The 21,508-nt window shown below is 40.5% G+C and overlaps 1 protein-coding gene across 4 annotated transcripts in view; it reads left to right on the forward strand.

Moving 5' to 3' along the window:
* LOC134357872 (triple functional domain protein) overlaps positions 1 to 8,652 on the forward strand; it is a 345,138-nt gene extending 336,486 nt beyond the window's left edge. For all 4 annotated transcript variants that reach the window (XM_063069598.1, XM_063069600.1, XM_063069599.1 and 1 more), the window contains 2 exons: positions 6,462 to 6,600; positions 6,810 to 8,652. In XM_063069598.1, coding sequence (XP_062925668.1) covers positions 6,462 to 6,600; positions 6,810 to 7,352 — 682 coding nt within the window. In that variant the 3' untranslated portion in view covers positions 7,353 to 8,652. The remainder of the gene's footprint in view (positions 1 to 6,461; positions 6,601 to 6,809) is intronic.
* Positions 8,653 to 21,508: the final 12,856 nt, after the last annotated feature.

Genomic DNA, 21,508 nt, shown 5'->3' on the forward strand with positions numbered 1-21,508 from the left:
TATCCCTTACGGCCTTACCATGTACCTGTCCAAAAGACACAGGGAAAATGCTGTAGGAACTCATCAGGTCAGACTGTATCCAAGGTGAAGGGTCTCAGCCCGAAATGTCAACTGTTTATCTCCCTCCATTGATGCTGAGTTCCTCCAGCATTGTGTGTGAGTGTTGCTGAAGATCTGCAGCACCTCTTGATCCTGTTCAAATATCTTTTAAATGTTATTTTGCCAGCCTCAACCACTTCTTCTGGCAGTTCATTACAGATACCCACCACCTTTTGTGTTAAAAATGTGCCCTCTCATTCCTTCTGAATCATTCCCCTCTCATCTGAAACCTATGCCTTCCAGTTCTGGAATAATAATACTGTATACACCCTGTCTATGCCCCTCATGATTTTAAGCAACTCTGTAAAGTCACCATTCTGCTCTGCTCCAAGGAATAAAGTCCTAGCCTGCCTTACCTCTACCCTCATGTTCTGGTAATCTCCTCAAAAATTGGATCTTTTTCCAGCAATAATAGCATCTTTCATAGAGCACTGTGACCAACGATAAACACAATACTTCCTGTGCAACCTCAAACATCTCAAGATGTTTTTTATATTTTAGATTTAAACCACGGCTATTTTCCACAAAGATAGCTTTGGTATTAACAGCAAAACATAGAGAATCTACGGCACATTACAGACCCTTTGGCCCACAATGCTTTGCCGACCATGTAACCTACTCTAGAAACTGCCTAGAATTGAGATTTCCCGCAGTTCAGTGGAGCACCTGGGTAAAATCAGCCAATGGATAATTTTCAGATTGCCACCAGAATAAGCTGACCCGTAGAAGTGTCAGCATTTCACTCTGCATGGATACAATAAAAATATGCAGTCAGTCACTTCCATCGCAACCAACTGCTCCTTTTCTCCTGGCAACCCTGCTTTTTCTGTGTCTCATCCTTCTCACCATTCAGGACCTTTGTTCAATCACTAGGGAGTGAACTTCCTGTTGCTTTTCTCTCTATTTCTGATCCCATCCCTACTCTGCAGCTTCTTGCACTTCCATGAAGGCCCACTGTAAACTTGAGGAACAGCACCTTCAACAGCCATGTTATGGACATGCGGAGTCAATATCAAATTAAACAATTCCCTGTAACCTTCTCTGTTTGTATCAGACAAGCCAATTCTTTATTTACAGTATTTAGAGATATAGCACGGTAGCAGGCCCTTTTGGCCCAGTGAGGCCATACCACCCAATTATAGCAATGTGACCAATCAAGCTACTAACCTGTGGAATGTGAGAGGAAGTCAGAGCACCCGGAGGTAACTTACATAGTATCATGGGGGAAACGTGCATACTCCTTGCAGACAGTGATGGGATTGAACCCAGGTCACTGCCACTGTAATACTGTAGTGTAAAACTAATTGCTACGCTACTGTGCCATTCTCTAATATTTCTGATATAAAGTTTTTTATCTGTAGCATTTACTTAGTTTTCTCTCCCATTCATTCTGCCTGTTACGCTGAGAACTTCCCATTTCTACAGCTATATTTTTTACTCTCTCCAGCTGGGCTTGCAATCCATCAACCAGATGGTTTGATCAGCAGTTTATCACCATGGTAATCCTGACTGAACTCTACTGAATATGATCTCCTTTTCCTCTGCAACTTACAACCAACTTGTTTTCTCTCCTTTCCACTTTTGAAGAAGTGTCCTCAACCTGAAAGTGTAACTCTTTCTCTCCCCACAGACGCTGTCTGATCTACTGAGTGTTTCCAACATTCAGATTTCAATCATCTGCAGTTTTTCTTTGATTTTCTAGCTTAAATATCACTGTTTTGCATGCAAAAAAAGTACGTAATTACTCAAGGAAAGCATCCTTGCAGTGTTGATTAATTACAAAATTGCATTATCTTTAGATGTTTTAAATGGAATGACATAAATGTCTATATTATCATCCCATGTGCAGTAACTGAACTAACTGCAAAACTACTGTAACTCTGTCATACAAATTACATAATATGAACCCAGTTTCTGCAACAATTGAATTATTGAGATGAAATTATGTCCACAACCTCCATCTTTACTGTGTGCAAGTTTGTGAAAGGAAATGCTCTATTTTATATCAACAATAACCTTCTCTGGTTACTGTGGACAAGTAAACATGGCCAAGTCAAGCACTTGTATACTGCATCTGTGAATAACTTAATTATTTTTGTTAATAATCTATTCAGTAAGCAAATCCTAAATTTTCTAAATGCTTTTAGGATTAAAATGACAAAATTTACCATTAGTTTATCAAAACTTTCCCTTATCTTCTAATTCCTCTTCTTCTGCATTTTCTCTAATCAATTCACAAACTCAATTCCCATGCAGTTACTTCCCTTTTTAGCCACCTCAGCTGATTCCAGAGCAGAATATTTTGCGTCCTACAACTGTTTGACTGATAGTTTATTTCCCGGATTTACTTAAATTTTCTGACAATTTTACCCTTATCATGATTCATGCAGGAGAGCAATTCGTCCACTCAGTGATTTTTAATCCCTGATCATATCAACCTGATTATTTTCATCTTCAGGAAGCGGATGTCAAATTTACCCATTATAATGTCCCTGCATCCTAGTTATCCCTCTGATGAACTATAGCTGATCTTCTCCCAAGTCATTCAGTGCCTTCAGTTAGTCATCCTAACATATTTTCTCAACACTTTTGGGTAAGCCAGTAAAGAACAATAGTATTTCTAATTATTAAAAAAGTTATTTCTGATGGTGTTATTTCTGGGTACACAAGTCTGCATATTTCAGTGGAAGTGAATGATAATTTATTAATACAATTGTGTTCTTATTATATCATTCTTTAAAGCTGCTTGTAGGACCAGGTCATGCACAAATTATCAAATGGATTTCACTGCATTGCAACAAAGACTACTCGTCTTACGGTTCTCCACTTCTTTTGATCAGGAGAAACAAAATGGTGGAAATTTTTGAATGATTGTGTACCCAAAGAGTGGTTTTAAAAAAAACAACTTGAATATGCTGCTGGAGGGAATCTGTGCAGTATTCTGAACATTGTAGAAGACACAATGGAAATATATTTTAATATTTCACATGGGATGAATGACAATTAGTTAAGAACTGAAAAGGAGTGTTGGAATTTGATAAATCATGGTCTTATGCATTAAAATTTGTAATAGAGCTGTCAATTACTTTTTAAGAATTCATGATTATTCACAGGATTTAACATAAACTGTGGGCTAGTTTTTGGCTATGGTAGAAGATATTTTATAGTGCTGGTTTTGTTAAAGTGCAGTACTCATATGTTAAGAATTGGACATCAAAGTATTATATGTTAATTGATAATCTGATTTTTTGCTCGGTATGAATTAAATGCTTAGTAATTTAGTAGGAATAATGTATAATACCTTTGGTTAGTAAAGTAGATCTGTTATGTGTTTTAAATTGTTATAGCTCAATATTAGTGGTTCCAAAAGTGCATCATGAGTGAATCAGGGTCAGACTATGAAACGGCTCAAAACAGAAAGTTTAACAGCAAAGAAATTCAGTTGTCATAAAAAAAGAATCCTTTTAAGAGTGAATGCAGAGAATGTATGAAAGAAATCACATCTTTTCCTAATAAAAGCAGGGCATTTTCTCTTGTAAAATGCATTGTTTGCAATATAATTACATGCAAGGTATTTCCATGAATTCACTTTCAGTCATGCGTAGCAACATGTCGAGTTAACGGAAATTACCAGAAGACTATAAGGAGCAGGAATAGTGCCTGTTGGCCACTCAAGCTTGCCCCCATCATTTAATAAAATTATGGTTGGTCCAGCTGGCAGTTTCCTGCAGTTTCCCCATGGCCCTTGACTTTCACGTTGTCCACATCTATGTCATTCTCCCATTTGAATACACTCATCACTCCTTGACTCTCTGGGGTAGAGAATTACAAGGATTCATAATGAAATGGGATACCTTTCATTTCAAAGCTGTGGGCTGCTTATTTCTAGATAGCCGCACGAGGGAGAACAGCCTCTCAGCATCCATTATGTTAATCTCCCTAAGAACCTTACGTGTATTATGATCTATACTCCAATGAGTAAATACTTAATCTACTCAACTTCACCTGTCAACTGAATCAACTTAATGAACCTTCCTATATTGCCTCCAATACAAGAGTATCCTTCCTTCAATTATGGAGACTGAAACTATGTGCGGTACTCCAGGTGAAGGATCTTAACTGGAAATGTCGACTGTATTCTTTTCCAGTACTTTGTGTGTGTTGCAGCACTCCAGGTGTAGTTTTGCCAGCACCCTGTAAGGTTGCATCAAAGCATCTTTAATACTCCAGACGCCTTGCAATAAATGTCAATGTTGCATTCACCTTCATAACTGCTTCCTGCACCTGTATGCTAACTTAAAGTTTCAGGTTCAATATCTTTTGTCAAAACAGCATTTTTTTTTATTTTTTAATTCTGATTTTTAGCATTTGCAGTTGGATTCTTCACTTTTATTTAGTGCAAATTGATTTTTGAGTTTCATGCACTTGAATCTCCAGATTACCATGTACCTCAGAATTTGCCATCTCGCTTCTTTTGAATGACATATACTCCATCTACAAACTTTTTGCCCTCGCGTTTAATCTGTCAGTGCCCCTTTGTAGGTACTTTGTGTCCTCACAACTTGATGAATTGTTCATTTTTCTATCATCAGTATGTTGGGCTACAGTACACTCAGTCCACAATACAGATTCTGTAGCTAATAGTTGAGGCCCCAGCACTGATCTTTGTGCTTTGCTACCCTGGAAAATTACTAACTTATCCTGACTCTGTCTCTGTCAGTTACCACTCACATTTGCAAACCAATATAACATCTCCAAGCCTTTGTGCTTTTGTGTGGTAACCATTTATATGGTACATCATCAGATGTCTTCTGGAAATCCAATTACACTAAATCTACTTATTCCCACTAATCAATCTATTTTGTTATATTGTCAAAGAACACTAATGCATGTCAAACATTGTTTGTATTTAATAAATTCAGGTTAACTATCTTATGATTCTGTAAATGGCTTGCTATTACCAGTCCTGAAGAAGGGTCTCGGCCTGAAACATCGACTGTTTATTCATTTCCATAGATGCTACCTGACCTGCTGAGCTCCGGCATTTTATGTGTGGTGCTCTGGATTTCCAGCATCTGCTAAATCTCTTGTGTTTATGATTTGCTGCTATTACCTTCTAAGGCTTCAGCACTTCCCCAATGAAAGATGTTAAGCTAATAGACTTTGTGTTTGCTTTTTCCTCTGTCTTATCTTCGAGTTAAATTCATGATTTTTTTTTTAGTCCTTCGGGACCTCTCAAGAATTCAAGGAATTTTAGTGTATTGCAGCTGTCTCATAAACTATCTCTGCTGCCATTTTCTTTAATATCTTAGCATGCAAGCTGTCAGGTCCAGAGGTTGTTCCCCTCTCCCCCAAGTGATAATCTGTGCTTTCAGCTCCTACCTCTCTATGGTCCTTTAATTATGTATCATTATTGGATATTTGTAGTGTCATCAAACGTGAAGATCAGACCAAGATAATATCTCTGATATTTCTTGATTTCCCATTACTAACTCCTCTGCCTCATTTATGGGAACCAGTGTATATTTTGCTTACTCTCTCAATATACCTATGGAAGCTGTTACAGTCTACTTTTATGTTATTTGCTAGTTAACTCACATTCTTGAACTTTTACTTGATAATACTTTTCAATATCCTTTGCTGGTTTTTACAAAGCTCCTAATCTTACTGTCTTCTACTGTTCTTTGCACCATTGTCTGTTTTTCCTATTTATTTTGATACCATATTTAATTTCTTTCGTAAAGCCAAGGATGATCATTCCTTGCCTGCATATACCTTTGTTCAGATTTCTGACATTTCGCATTAAACAGCTGTTATCTGGCTCTAATATATATTTTAGCCATCTTTGTCCTCATTTTCCCAGTTTAGTCAACTCGGTGGTGCTGATCCACATAGTTCCTCCAGCATCTTGACATATGCTGTGTTCGCGTACCATTGTAATTGCCTTATTTAGGTTTTAAACACTAGTTTCCAACACAGTTTTCTCACTCTCACACTGAATTTGAAATTCAATCATGCTACGGTCATGCTTTACTCTGGCATCCTTTACAATGAGATGGTTGTTTAAATCAAAACTGCATTCTTAGCATTTACAACTTTGAGCAAACCATGAAGCAATCATACACAAGACAAAAGGAAGCAAGAGAAAAGTTAAAAGTGCATCACCTTAGAGACCATGCACATTTTACGGTTAGACCAAGATCAAGAAAAAATGGTAGTGTGAGATGATATCAGTTGCTGCTTCAGAATCAATGCATACTAATCGTTAAAAGAAGGAATGAAATGTAATTAATTTATTTTCATCTTTTTTCTCACTATAGTTACAAAATTGGTTTTATTAAAATTGACTATGTTATTTTCAGAGCAGACCAAGGTTGTCTTCTCAACTATATAATAGAGTGGGGAAATCTAACTGAAGAGAAGGTGGCATCATATCTCAGAGAGACTCTGGAAGCTGTACAGTATCTACATAATTGCAGAATAGCTCACCTGGATATAAAGGTCTGTGACATCAACTCATCCTTATAGTTGATCAAAGTTCACATTTCTGTGTCATTACTGATATAGTTAGTCACTAATGTTGCATCTTAGTTTGAAATTTAAACAATATTTTGTTAGTTAATAATGAAAGATTAGTTTACTGGTTTATTTTTCAAATGTGCAATGATCTTTTCTGTCACTAATTAGCTATACATTTTTACCATTTAAAGCCAGAAAATGTGCTCGTGGACCTGAGTAGGGCCAAGCCACTCATCAAGCTTGCTGACTTTGGGGATACCGTGCAGCTAACTACAACATACTACATTCACCAGTTGCTGGGAAACCCTGAATTTGCAGCTCCAGAAATTATTTTAGGAAATTCTGCCTGTCTCACATCAGATATATGGAGTGTTGGGGTACTTACCTACGTCCTTCTTAGCGGAGTGTCTCCTTTTTTGGATGAAAGTGTGGAGGAAACATGTTTGAACATTTGCCGGTTGGACTTCAGCTTCCCTGATGATTACTTCAGAGGGATCAGTCAAGCTGCCAAAGATTATGTTTGTTTCTTACTGCAGGGAGATCCAAACAAACGACCCTCGGCTGCAGTGTGTCTACAGGAGCCTTGGTTACAGTCAGGTATCAAGAGAAATACCGAAACACTAAACACATCAAGACTGACTTCATTCATTGAGCGGCGCAAACATCAGAATGATGTTCGGCCAGTTTGTAGCATAAAGAACTTTTTGCAAAGCAGACTCTTGCCAAGAGTGTGACCCTAAAAAGGAGATTTTTTTGCTCATTCTCTTTCACCTGCCAATAAAGTAGGAAACAGTGTCTTCAGCCAGTCAGCTGTTGATTCCTTTATAAAACTGACTGAAAATAGGCTGCTATATTCATGTGTCATTGTGTGGAATTGCATACCAAGAAATCTTGCATAGACAGTACTTGGAATTCAGTGCCACCAATGCAACATATAAAGCTGGTGGAGAGGACCATTTAAGCTCTACACAACCAGCTGGATTCTCATTATTTTGACAGTATTCTTTTCCAATAGCTGGAAAATGTTTTTCACACATCATCTTGGAAAATGTAAAGAACAAATCATAATTGTTATATTTCACAAAAAAGTCTGAAAACTTAAATTTTGATTACAATTTAGCCAGCAATGAACTTTTCCTTTCATTTATTTCCCCAATCACTGATTTTAATCAAGTTTGCCACTGAATATTAAGTGGGCTCCCAGAAACCGTTTGATTTTAATTGTCATAAACTGTCCAGTGGCTTCACTGATGTATCTAAATTATAATTCCATGCATTTGGCCAGATACGGCCCAGGTTTTTACTGCTGCAACTTTAACCATGGATCTTTTGCATATGATAGAAACAAATTCTGTTGCTCTGATTATGCATAAGCCTTACTTGTATAGAGACCGTTATTTGCCTTCAGTCTGTATTTTTAATGCTGGTTTGCTATTCTAGAACCCTCCCCCTGAGCCAAGCCGTAGACGCTCTTTTTATTTCTGGAGGGGGATTGTGGAATTGCACCTGCCATTCAGATTGCAGAGCAGTTAAGGGGGAATATGTACTGTAAATGCACTCATTGTATTTTATGTTTTAATTCATATCATGTGCAATGTTGTGGCTTTAACATTTTATGCAACTCTATTTATGAAGACTTCTGTTGTATCTGTAATAAATATTAAAAACACGTACTTCGTACTGCAAACTATACAGTCATTTCATTTCTTTAGCGAGTTGCCCTTTCTATCTGATCGTGATGAGTTGCGTCGCAACTTGGTTGTTGTGGAATGCAAACTATGCACCAAACAAAGTATTTTAACTATGTAATATATTTATGTGAAACATAAACTTGTACTGAAATGAAACAAATCTGCATGTGAAAGAAAACAAGAATTCAAAACTGGATGTCTTGACACAAAAACTTCACATTTTTATAAATGCATTATAGCCTCTTCATCATTTTAAGTCTACTTTGCATGTATATTTCTTTTGTACAGTATTGATTGTTTTGCTGAATGTGTTGTAAATATTTTTCTCTGCCATCCGTTACAATTAAACGTTTGCAATTTGTTTTTTTTATATAATTTTTCCTGCATCAGTTTGTCCATCCCTTCTACTTTATTACAGACAAGAATTATTAATGGATTAACCCTATCCACCTGTGGCACCGGTTTTCAAGGAACTGAGTTATTAATAGAGCCAGTGGAAAAGAATGGTACAAAGTGTATGTATAACAGAATTGTGCAGAGCCTGTCAAATGCTTATGTGGAAGTGCCAGTGCTTCCAGTTTTGAACTTTAAAGCATCCGATGGAGAATGTTTGAATTAAATAATATGAGCTAATTTGGACGCAAACAACAGGAATTCTGCAGATGCTGGAAATTCAAGCAACATACATCAAAGTTGCTGGTGAACGCAGCAGGCCAGGCAGCATCTATAGGAAGAGGCGCAGTCGACGTTTCAGGCCGAGACCCTTCGTCAGGACTAACTGAAGGAAGAGTGAGTAAGGGATTTGAAAGCTGGAGGGGGAGGGGGAGATGCAAAATGATAGGAGAAGACAGGAGGGGGAGGGATGGAGCCGAGAGCTGGACAGGTGATAGGCAAAAGGGGATACGAGAGGATCATGGGACAGGAGGTCTGGGAAGAAAGACGGGGGGGGGTGACCCAGAGGATGGGCAAGAGGTATATTCAGAGGGACAGAGGGAGAAAAAGGAGAGTGAGAGAAAGAATGTGTGCATTAAAAAGAGTAACAGATGGGGTACGAGGGGGAGGTGGGGCCTAGCGGAAGTTAGAGAAGTCAATGTTCATGCCATCAGGTTGGAGGCTACCCAGACGGAATATAAGGTGTTGTTCCTCCAACCTGAGTGTGGCTTCATCTTTACAGTAGAGGAGGCCGTGGATAGACATGTCAGAATGGGAATGGGATGTGGAATTAAAATGTGTGGCCACTGGGAGATCCTGCTTTCTCTGGCGGACAGAGCGTAGATGTTCAGCAAAGCGGTCTCCCAGTCTGCGTCGGGTCTCACCAATATATAAAAGGCCACATCGGGAGCACCGGACGCAGTATATCACCCCAGTCGACTCACAGGTGAAGTGATGCCTCACCTGGAAGGACTGTTTGGGGCCCTGAATGGTGGTAAGGGAGGAAGTGTAAGGGCATGTGTAGCACTTGTTCCGCTAACACGGATAAGTGCCAGCAGGGAGATCAGTGGGGAGGGATGAGGGGGACGAATGGACAAGGGAGTTGTGTAGGGAGCGATCCCTGCGGAATGCAGAGAGAGGCGGGGAGGGAAAGATATGCTTAGTGGTGGGATCCCGTTGGAGGTGGCGGAAGTTACGGAGAATAATATGTTGGACCCGGAGGCTGGTGGGGTGGTAGGTGAGGACCAGGGGAACCCTATTCCTAGTGGGGTGGTGGGAGGATGGAGTGAGAGCAGATGTACGTGAAATGGGGGAGATGCGTTTAAGAGCAGAGTTGATAGTGGAGGAAGGGAAGCCCCTTTCTTTAAAAAATGAAGACATCTCCCTCATCCTAGAATGAAAAGCCTCATCCTGAGAGCAGATGCGGCGGAGACGGAGGAATTGCGAGAAGGGGATGGCGTTTTTGCAAGAGACAGGGTGAGAAGAGGAATAGTCCAGATAGTTGTGAGAGTCAGTAGGCTTATAGTAGACATCAGTGGATAAGCTGTCTCCAGAGACAGAGACAGAAAGATCTAGAAAGGGGAGGGAGGTGTCAGAAATGGACCAGGTAAACTTGAGGGCAGGGTGAAAGTTGGAGGCAAAGTTAATAAAGTCAACGAGTTCTGCATGCGTGCAGGAAGCAGCGCCAATGCAGTCGTCGATGTAGCGAAGGAAAAGTGGGGGACAGATACCAGAATAGGCACGGAACATAGATTGTTCCACAAACCCAACAAAAAGGCAGGCATAGCTAGGACCCATACGGGTGCCCATAGCTACACCTTTAGTTTGGAGGAAATGGGAGGAGCAAAAGGAGAAATTATTAAGAGTAAGGACTAATTCTGCTAGACGGAGCAGAGTGGTGGAAACAGCACTGCATTTGAAATTACTTGCATCTTCTGTGAAGGATGGTAGTAAACTAGCACAGATTTTTAGAACAATCCAACAATATTTGTATAAGGTGTTCTACATTTCCAGTCGTTTTGTTAAATGAACTCAGATTCTCATACTGCCATGGTAGAATTTGAACTCTGGTGTTCAAGATTATTTATTAGTTCAGGCCTCTTTATTTTCAGCCCAGTAATGATTTCTACCTCCCCCTTGTTTCATGTCTTTGCGACTTCTATCCCCAACTTCTCAAGTACCATGTCAGTTGTGCACAGACTGATACTCCCCCACCCTACTCTGCTCACCCTAGCCTCCTTTACATTGTGCTTAGTGCAAAGTTACTTCAAATATTGGGACATTCTCCCTGATCATTTGGACCTGGGTATCTTATAGCAAAAGACAATGTTATCATTTACAGCCATCCTCCCTATTTATCTTGGGAAGATTTTCATTTATAGTAAGTGTTATGTCAGCTTGTTCTCTCCTTGGGTGCCACTGCCAAAATAGTTTAAACCTTCCTTTTGTCAATATGGCACAGTTACATACTTTGTCCACTTGAAATATGGTGCTTGAAGGTGCAGTCTCAGTTTCATTTGTCATAAAATCTCATACTTTTAAGAGACTTGTAAACTAAGAAGAGCTTTCTTGGTTGCCCCTTATGGGATGGTGAAATGCGGTGATGTCAGTGTCAGCCAATCCAATCATTACCCAATTTGTAGGATCAGGACTGCTTTTAACCTATTTGGGCTGGAAGAATTGTACACTATCTTTGCACTTAGCTCTGCTACCCAGGCTGAAATCAAGGAATGTCAGGGTCAGTCCAGTTTCACACTGTGCCTCCACATAAGGCAGTGCACCCACACTAACACTGTCTGATTATATCGAAATTAATATGACACTGATGCTCAACCTTTGATATTGAATGTATTGGGCTAAGATTATTTTATCTTGATGATGTCATGCTCACAATGTAATGGAAAACATGACTGCCGCTTGGTGGTTTTGAAAGAAATTACACCTTACTGTTAAGTCTTTATGAAATCAATTGTAAGGCTTCAGAATTACAGTGATAATGTACAGTAGCCCAGAAGTTCTCCTGCCCTTTAACATCTGTACTGAAAAGGCTTTTAGCTGTGAGCCTGTCTCTGAGTGCCTCTGGAACACTGTTTTCTATGCCATACCCTGTGCTGGAAATGTGCATTCCAGCTCTGCTTCATCAGATGTACAAGCTCAATATCTTTTGACAAGGCCTCTGTTGGAAACACTGACACCTGCTGGATTACATCATTGGGTCCCAGACCACAGTGTGCAATTTCAGATTGATGACTTCTGAACTGACCGCTGCCTCATTTAACAGCTCCATCAATATCAGTTGATATTACAGTAGATCTCAAAAAACATCTGCCAATACCAGATCAGAACACTTAACACCGTTGCTGCATTTTCCCCTCAGGCAAAAATACGCCATCACCTAAAAACACAAATACTGTAGTAACTTTTCCCATCTGTCTTCTAGGATAAGTTATAAAATCATCAGCAGATCGAGTTGGGAAGGAAGCCCTTTTGAACTAGAGGAGCAGATGTTGATAATCGTGGGTTCAAGTGCGACATGGAGTGCCACATAAATCCAAGTTTATGGTGGATGACAATGTTTTTAACTAACCTGCATTTTGGATCCCTCTTTCCCCTGCAACCCTCCAGTATTGTGTTGTTTTAAGAATACCTCATCCATTCTAGGTGCCCCTCTTACCTGTGTCATCCTCTCACTCAGAGATTAAATGCAGCACATGGATTGAGAAGATCTACCACTTGAGCTCTCATAGAAACTGAGATCTGTTCCATTATTCACCATACTCCTGGCATCTTTGTCAACTGGCATGGAAGTCCTTACCACTTTCCAATTGACAAGGATGGATTAAGATTATCCCAGGATTTGCCATCAAGCCTACAAATCCCCATTCCATGTCCTAGAGGAGGAGACTACACTGAACAGTTCCATGCACTTGCTCAGATGACATCTCTGTTGAAGGTAGCATGGATGTATACAGTCCAGGCGGTCCTACTGAGATCCAGGTAGCCCTGATGCTAGGGAAACCAGTAAATGGGCAATTCTTCAGAGGGTGTGTCACACAAGTACTTCTTCAGATGTTATTCAATTTAGACTGCCTACTTGAAAAGGCTGAAGCAGTTGCAAAATAACATGCTTAAGCACATTTTCCAACAAGGCAGAAAGCCTGCATGAGCGACGGGAGACAGAAATCATCCACTAGGTGTTCTCCTCACTTTCAGGAGAGAGTCTGGAACTTGACGTGCCAGGGGGTGAAAAATGGTCTCCTCCAAGGTGGGGTGCAGAAGATGATGGAGGGGTTTTCAGTTTCCATGATGGCAGAAGCAGTGGTTACTTGGAGCCAGTATGCTGCCGTGACCTACATCATACCTCTGCTTAGTGTTAGCCAGGTGCACATTGTTGCAATCCTGTCCACTCTGTGAAGATGAGGATGGTGATGGCAACAGTATGATCTCACTTCCACCAAGTGCTAGAGGATCTGCTATCTACCTTCTCAAGGTAATGGTGTTTTGTTCCCACCGGTGGTCTCTCAGCCGGATGTCACACACACTGTAATGGCACTGTCCTGGAGCTGCCACAGGTTAGTCTGCACATTTATTTTCTCCCTCTCAGAAATATAGGGCATTGGACATAGGACATTCAGAATGTCCATTTCTCAAAAGTAATTGAGAGGCTGGTCTTTATTTTTGAATTCAAAAGTTTACTAAATACAGCATTGGTCATGTTTGTTGTTGGTAATTTGTTCTGTTAATTTAAATGGAATAAGAGTGAAATAAATGTATTTCTTTGTCATCTGTTTTGAATGTCATAGTGGATGCTTCCCTTGTCTATTTTGACAGTTAAATAACTGATGAAAGTTCAATGTCCTATAATATTAACTGATTTTTCTCTCTGTGCAAATGCTGCCTGACATGCTGTGTGTTCTAAATTCTCCAGTGAGTTACAATTTCTGTGAGCTTTATCATTTTGCACTTCCATCTGCTGTTTTTCTTTATTTATTTCTAGAACATGGGCATTGCTGGCAAGGCAAACATTTGTCAGCTTCCATCATTACTCTAGAGATGTTGAGCCATCTTCTTATACCAGAAAAGTTAACTCTAATGCAATAGAATTGCTGATTAATTTTGAAATGATTTAGTTCAATCTGAAAACAAGGTTTTCACTGTAAGCAAGGGGGATAAAAACGACAGAACTACTGCATCTGTTGACCTGAAGTTTACAAAGAGTGGAATGTTGGCCGGGAGCATGCCCTAAAAGTTAATACAGGTTGAGTACCCCCTATCCCAAAGTCCAGAAATTTTTTCAGCGCTGACATAACATCACGAATGAAAATTTCCATAAGGCACTGGGAAGGTTTCCAGGCGATGCGCGGGTTTCTGAGAAGTGACTTCACATACGTAATAAACAGAAGTTAACAAAAAATAGAAAAATGTTGCATAAAGCAAAAAATTGTGATTTTAATCATATACTGAAAGAGTGGATTCATCAGCATCTGAGTGAGCATTTGCCACTTAATGGTATACTGATCATGAAACAAGCAAGGACCTGTCACGATGAACTGAAATCTGAAGGTAATTGTGAATATTCAGCAGACTGGTTGCAGAAGTTTAAAGATTTTGTGGTGATAAAGGATCTGCTGATTACGAAGCAGGAGAGAAATCATTGATGACTTGGTCAAGATCGTTGCTGATGAAAATCAACACCAGAACAAGTCTACTATGCTGATTGTTTTTATACCTTACATAAGACCTTTTTTTTAAAGAAAAGTTAGAATACAAATACAGTGTACTGTAGCCTTTTAATCAAAGCAGGGCATTGTAGATGGAGACTGAAAGCCTGCCTTTGTTGTTTTTCAGCAGTTGATTCAGGTATTCTCCTGAAGCTGATGAGCTGCTTTTGTTACCCTGAACACATTATATTTTCATCATATTATTGTTATATAATAATTTCTACTGTCAACTACATGTGTGATGAACAAATGTAAGACCAAGACTGCTTACCGGAGGTATATTAAATTCAGAGTCAGGAATAATGGCAATTCCAATGTATCATATATTCCAAAATCCAAAGAAATCTAAAACACTTATGGCTGCAAGCAACTCGGATAAGGGGTATTCAACTTGCAGTTAACAAAACGTTGATCTAAGTTTACAGCAGTTGATTGGCTGAGACTGAGGTGTAGATGGGTGCTGTTGTTTTTACATGTTCACAGGTAGATCAATAGCCAAGTAGCAGGTAATTAATTTATATTGCTGGGGCATCCATATGTACCTCTCTCACTATCCTCACACTTGAATAATTTGGTGAAATTCCTGCCTTGATCCAGGTTGGCTGTAGCCCTATGAAGTCCACATCTGCACTGTTAGAGAGTAATTTGGACTGAATGTCTTCTAGGTGATATTAAGGCCTGTATGTGCTAGTCTGCTGAAAGTATGCCCAATAAAAGAATTATCTCATCAATAATCAATACTAATTTAATGTTTAACACTGTTTAACATAGAGTCCAGTGTTTCTGAGGTCCTGAATTGTGGGAATTGTTAATATGGGGCCTGGCAGCAGGAGCAGTGTGAGCAGCAAATTGCAGGTAAGTCTACATGCAACCAGTGGGAGTCATTCAGAAATGAAATAGTGAATGTTCAGGCCCAACGTGTTCCCATAATGGTGTAAGTATGCCTAATAAGTCCAAGGACCTTTTGGATGAACCAGTCAAAGGATATCAGAGGTTGGAGAAGAAAAAGTTTCTGGCAGGTATGGAGAACAGAAAACCGAGAGGCTCTACAGGAATATAAAATGTGTTTTTGTGCTGGGTGTGGAAATTCTTAAACGTGTAGTTGAAAGGGTGAGGAAAGGTATAACATAGCACGAGCAGGAAAGATTAAGGAAAGTCCGAAATCATTTTATTCATATATCAATGATAAGAGGTTAACCAGGGAAAGAGTAGGGTTCAAAGTGATAACCTGTGTGCAGCTAGAGAAAGCTGGTGAGTTTTTAAATGAATGATTCACTATGGATATTGTAATTAGAGAATTCATGGAGCGATACCATGGAATTTTAGAATAAATTAGCATTGAAAACAAATTAGTATATATTTTAGTAAACTTGGTCCTGGTTAAATGAATCTCGGGCAGCTGTGGGAGACAAGGAAGGAAATTGTTACAAATCTATCACTACAAGATGACTGGTGACTAGCAGATGTGATACTTTTATTCAAGTAGGGCAGCAGAGATCAGCCAGACAATTAAAGATCAGAGAAACTAATATCAGTGATGGAAAAATTATTTTAAATATATGCCCTCAGGATTAATATGATTTCTTGTGGCAGTGATTGGTTAAGATTGCTTTTGTTAAGGGGAGTTTCTGCGTGATTAACTTGGCTGAGTTTTTTGAAAAAGTAATTAAATCAAGTCAAGTTTACTGTCATTTAAGTGTATACATGAATACTATCAAATGAAACATTTCTCCGAACCAGAGTGTAAAGCATAACCCAGGTGTAAACACATAACACACACAAACCACATTATATGATGAAATTAAGGATAAACTCTACAGATAGATTACACATAAATAAACAACTAAAGTACATAAATTAAATATTGTACTGTAAGGTACAGAACAGATTAACCAGTGACACTTTGAATGCAATGCAGCAGGGAGTTCAGAAACCTAATCGCCTGAGGAAAGAAACTTCCCCATCCTGACCATTCTCATTTTTGTACATCAGAGTCTCCTGCCTGCTGGTAGAAAGTCAATGAGGATGCTGGATGGATGGTGGGATCCTTAATAATGCCAAGGGCCCTGCGTATGCAGCACTCCTGATAAATGTCTCTGATTACTGGTAGAGGAACCCCTAGGATCCTCTCAGCAAGTCTCACAGTCATTTGTTGGGACTTCCAGTTTGATGCTTGGCTGCACCCATATCAGAAGGAGATGCAACTTGTTAAGACGCTCTCAATGGTGCTTCTATAAAATGCAGGTAAGATGGGAGGGGTGGGATGGTGGTGGGGGGGGGGACCTCGCTTGCCTCAATGTCCTTAAGAAGTGGCGATCTTGCTGTGCCTTCTTGTTCAGGGAGGTGATATTAAGGGACCAGGTGAGATCCTTCGTGATGTGGATTCCCAGAAACTTGGTGCACTTACCTTTCTCTATGGAAGAGCCATATATTCACTGAGGGGAATGGTTCATCTGTACCTTCCTGAAGTCCACAATTATTTCTTTGGTCTTCTCCACGCTCAGACTTAGGTTGTTCTTCTCATACCAATTCACCAGCTGCTCCAGTTCCTCTGTACTTCATCTCATCATCATTGTTGATAAGACCAACCACTGTTGTGCCATCTGCAAACTTGATGACACGGTTTGAGCTGAATCCTGCGACACTGTCATGCATCAGCAGTGTAATAGCAGCAGGCTAAGCATATGTATTGTAGTGCACTTCATGTAATTTACATGGATTTCCGAAAATTTCTAAATGTTGACAAACTCGGTTCAAATGGTAAGGGCTCAAGTGACCAAGGCAATTTTGATCTCAAATTGGCAAGGTCATAGGAGGCAGAGGGTGCTGATCCAGAGTAGTTTCTGTGATTAGATACTTAGTGCCAGTCAGGTTTATAACAAATTGGAGCTTGAACCCATACTGTTTGTTACATACATTAGCAACCTGAATATGAATGCAGTAAGTTTGATCAAGTTTACAATTGACATGAAAATTGATAATAAGGTAGTCTTTTGCTATGGAGTGATGTTTCTGAAAAATGGCAAATTAATCCCCCAAAAAAATGAGGTTATACCTTTGGGAAGAAATACGATATACACAGTGAATGGTAGAACTATAGGAAGTACTGAAGAATAGAGCACCTTTGGTGTAAGTGTGCAAGAATCCCTGAAGGGAGCAGCTCAGGTAGATAAGGTAGTGAAGAAAGTATACAGGATACCTATCTTCATTTGCCTGTGTTTGGAATATAAGAGCAGTGAAGTTATGGTACAAGTAGGTAAAACCTTGATTAGGCGTTGCTGGAGTACTGTACGCAGTTCTGGTTGTCATTGGAGAGAGTGCAGAGACATTTCACCAGGATGTTGGCTGAGGTAGAGTATTTCAGTAATGAAGAGAAATTGGGTTTGGTTTCCTTGAAGTCGAGCAGGCTGAGGAGCAATCTAATTTAAGTATACAAAACTATGAGGGGATGTAGATAAGGTTCATAATGTATTTTCCCCCCTCAGCAGAGCTGAATTTAACCAAAGGACGTGGGTTTAAGGTATGAAGTAGAAGAGTTAGGCACGTGGCCAAGTGGTTAAGGTGTTGGTCTAGTGACCCTGAAGGTCACTAGTTCGAGCTTCAGCTGAGACAGCGTGTTGTGTCCTTGAGCAAGGCACTTAACCAGACATTGCTCTGCGATGACACTGGTGCCTAGCTGTATCAGCCCCAGTGCCCTTCCCTTGGACAACATTGGTGACGTGGAGAGGGGAGACTCGTAGCATGGGCAACTGACAGTCTTCCATATAACCTTGCCCAGGCCTGTGCCCTGGAAACCTTCCAAGGCGCAAATCCATGGTCTCATGAGACTAACGGATGCCTATAAAAAAGGAGAGTTATAGAACATTTTTGTTTAATCAAAGGATTGGAACCTGGAACACACTGCTTGATGGAATAGTGAAGACAGGTGCTCTCACAAAACTTAGCTCTTTAGATGTGTACTTGAATCACCATGGCAAAGAAGGCTACGATGCTAGAAAATAAAATGAGTATAGATATACATCAGTAAGACAAAGAAGATGGTGATGGTCTTTAGGAAGACTAAGCCTGCACTGCTCCCTGTTACTATTAATGAATAGGATGTGGATGTGATGAGGACCTACATGTATCTCGGGGTGTACCTGGATGACAAACTTGCATGAAGCACCAACACACAGGCTGTGTACAAGAAGGACCAGGGTCACGGCTATTTCCTGAGAAGACTGATGTCACAAACATAGAAAACCTACAGCACAATACAGGCTCTTCGGCCTATAATGCTGTGCTAAACATGTACTTACTTTAGAAATTACCTAGGATTACCCATAGTCCTCTATTTTTCTAAGATCCATTTGCCTATCCAAGAGCCTCTTAAAAGTCCCTATCATATCCGCTTCCACCACTGTCACCAGCAGCCCATTCCACGCACTTTGTCCTTTGGAGTATTCAGGTCTCTCCTTCATATGTTCTACCAGTCTGTTGTTGCCAGTATAATATTCTATGCAGTGGTGTGCTGGGGCGATGACATCAACATGGGTGATGCCAACAGGCTCAATAAACTGATAAGAAAGGCTGGCTCTATTATAGGAGTCAAACTGGACACACTGGAAGCTGTTAGAGAACAAAGGACCCTACGAAAATTTCTAGCAATTCTGACAATGTTTCTCATCCTCTGCATGCCACCTTGGCTGAACAGAGGAGCACTTTTAGTAATAGTCTAAGACAACTGTGCTGCTCCAAAGAGAGCATTATGAGCATATGAGATCATTCTTAGCCTCGGCCATTATGCTCTATAATGAGTCAACCTATAGCCGGGGAAGTAATGACCCCTCCTGTCAGACTGGTTGAGGCAGGGGCGGTGCTAAGATGGCGCTTGCTGGTGCTATAGCCCCAGCAGAAATCACAATAGTACCAGTGTAGCACTACCAAGAAATTAACTGAAATTTCACATACAAATTGCAGCTGCTTTGCTTTCTCTGTATAGTTTTGAATACAGCTTGTTTCTCCAGTTGATCTAGTGAAACAGCACCCCCCAATTACCATAGCACCCACGCAGCAATAAAGTTATAAACTCTGTCAGATCCACTCTACACTTCTGCTTATTCATTCGTTGTCAATGTCATGCCATTGGCGTCCTCAGATCAGTTAAGCTGATCTAAGATCCCTTAAGGTGGTGATGTCACTCACTCACACTCATGCGAGAGATTGATAGTGTACATCCAGATGCAGATCCATGGTCTCGCAAGACTAACGGATGCCACACACACACATTGTGCTTTTACAAGCGAGTGTGGGCCTGGCATGTGCATTATTTTGGCGGCGTGAAAAATGGATTGATTTTTAGTCAGAAAACGACCTCATCCAGAAGAATCAGTGGTGTCTCAACCTGAGCCTGTCTTAATTGAAAGAGACATGCAGAAAGAAGTAAGTGGGGATGAGGACGATAGCAGTTCATCGAAGGAGTGTGAGGGCGAAGTAGAGGAACAAGAAATGGAACGGGACTCGGAAGAGAACATGGATGAAGCTGCTCATAGTGCTGGTGAGAAAACTGTTAGCGATGTTAGCCAGCAGCCTGAGGAAGGACCCCGTTGGCCAGCATTAAAAAAGTACCCTTCGGAACACTTTGGCAATCAGCAAAGGAGTTTTATTCGTGGCTGGTTTGACCTGTACTCCTGGCTGGAATATTCAATCACGAAAGATGCAACATTCTGCTTCGCATGCAGGCATTTCCTGTGTGGAGGACATGGGTTCCATTCTGAGTCTGCCTTCATTGTCACCAGTTACTGCAACTGGCAGAAAGCTACAACAGCTTTCAAAACCCACCATGTAAGTGCAGCTCAGAAGTTTGCTATGGAGGCACGGGCCGAATTCAGATTGAGAAAACAAGACGGTTCAAGATTGGGAAATATGCTTGATAAAGGACATGCAAAGATTGTCCAAGAAAATCGTGAGTATATGAGAGCAGTGGTTGAGTCTCTACGCTATACTGCGTGCCAAGGCATTGCCCAGCGAGGACACCAGGAGAATGATGGATCTGGCAATAGGGGAAACTTTGTTGAGTTGCTCAGTGTAATTGGGAAGTTTGATAAGACTGTAGCTAAAAAAATAGAGGACAATCCTAGAAATGCAAAAAACACCCATCACGATATCCAAAATGAAATTATGGCTATTATGGCAGATATGGTCAGACGTCAAATAAGTGCAGAAATCAAGGAGGCTGGACATTTTGCCATCATGGTGGATGAAAGTAAAGACTTGAGTAAAAAGGAGCAAATATCAGCGGTGGTGCAGTATTTGAATAACAAAATAGTGCTTGAAGAATTCTTGCACTTCACTCCAGCAGAAGGGTTGGATGCAGAGTCGCTTCTTAAAAGCATTGAACAGACACTCGCCCAGTGTATTATTAATAAGAACACGTGCGTGGGTCATGGTTATGACAGGGCAGCAGTGATGTCCGGGTGCAATAATGGGGTACAAGAGAGGTTCAGGAAAGAGGTCCCGCAGGCATTATATATACACTGACATGCTCACGGACTTACCTTTGTTTTAGTGGATGTTGTGAGCAATGTACAACAAGCAGGTGAGTATTTTGAGACTGTGCAGCTGCTTTACAACCTCTTTTCAAACTCTGTTGCCCATGATCTTTTCATAAAGAAACAGAGAGAACTGGAATCAACTGCACAGCCCGTGGAGTTGAAGAAATTGTCATATACACGCTGGGCATGGCAGTATAGAGCTTTGTGGGCTATAAGGAAATCACTCCCTCTCATTCTCGCTACACTACTGGATATTATGGGTTAACCAAATGCACGGAGGAAAACAGAGGCCAGAGCTGTAAATGGATTGATTGACGAGCAGTTTGCTTTACTTCTCACTCTGTTTGAGGATTTATGCCGAGTCACCAAGTTCATGTCAGACCAGCTACAATCTCCCGGTTTGGAGCTTTCATCCGCTGTGGACTTGGCTCAGTCTGTTATCGGTGTGCTCTCAGCAAAACGGAGAGAGGAATCATGGAGTGAAATTCAGACAGGAGCTAGGGACTTGTGCGTC

The sequence above is a fragment of the Mobula hypostoma genome, chromosome 17, assembly GCF_963921235.1.
Source record: "Mobula hypostoma chromosome 17, sMobHyp1.1, whole genome shotgun sequence".
Taxonomy (NCBI): domain Eukaryota; kingdom Metazoa; phylum Chordata; class Chondrichthyes; order Myliobatiformes; family Myliobatidae; genus Mobula; species Mobula hypostoma.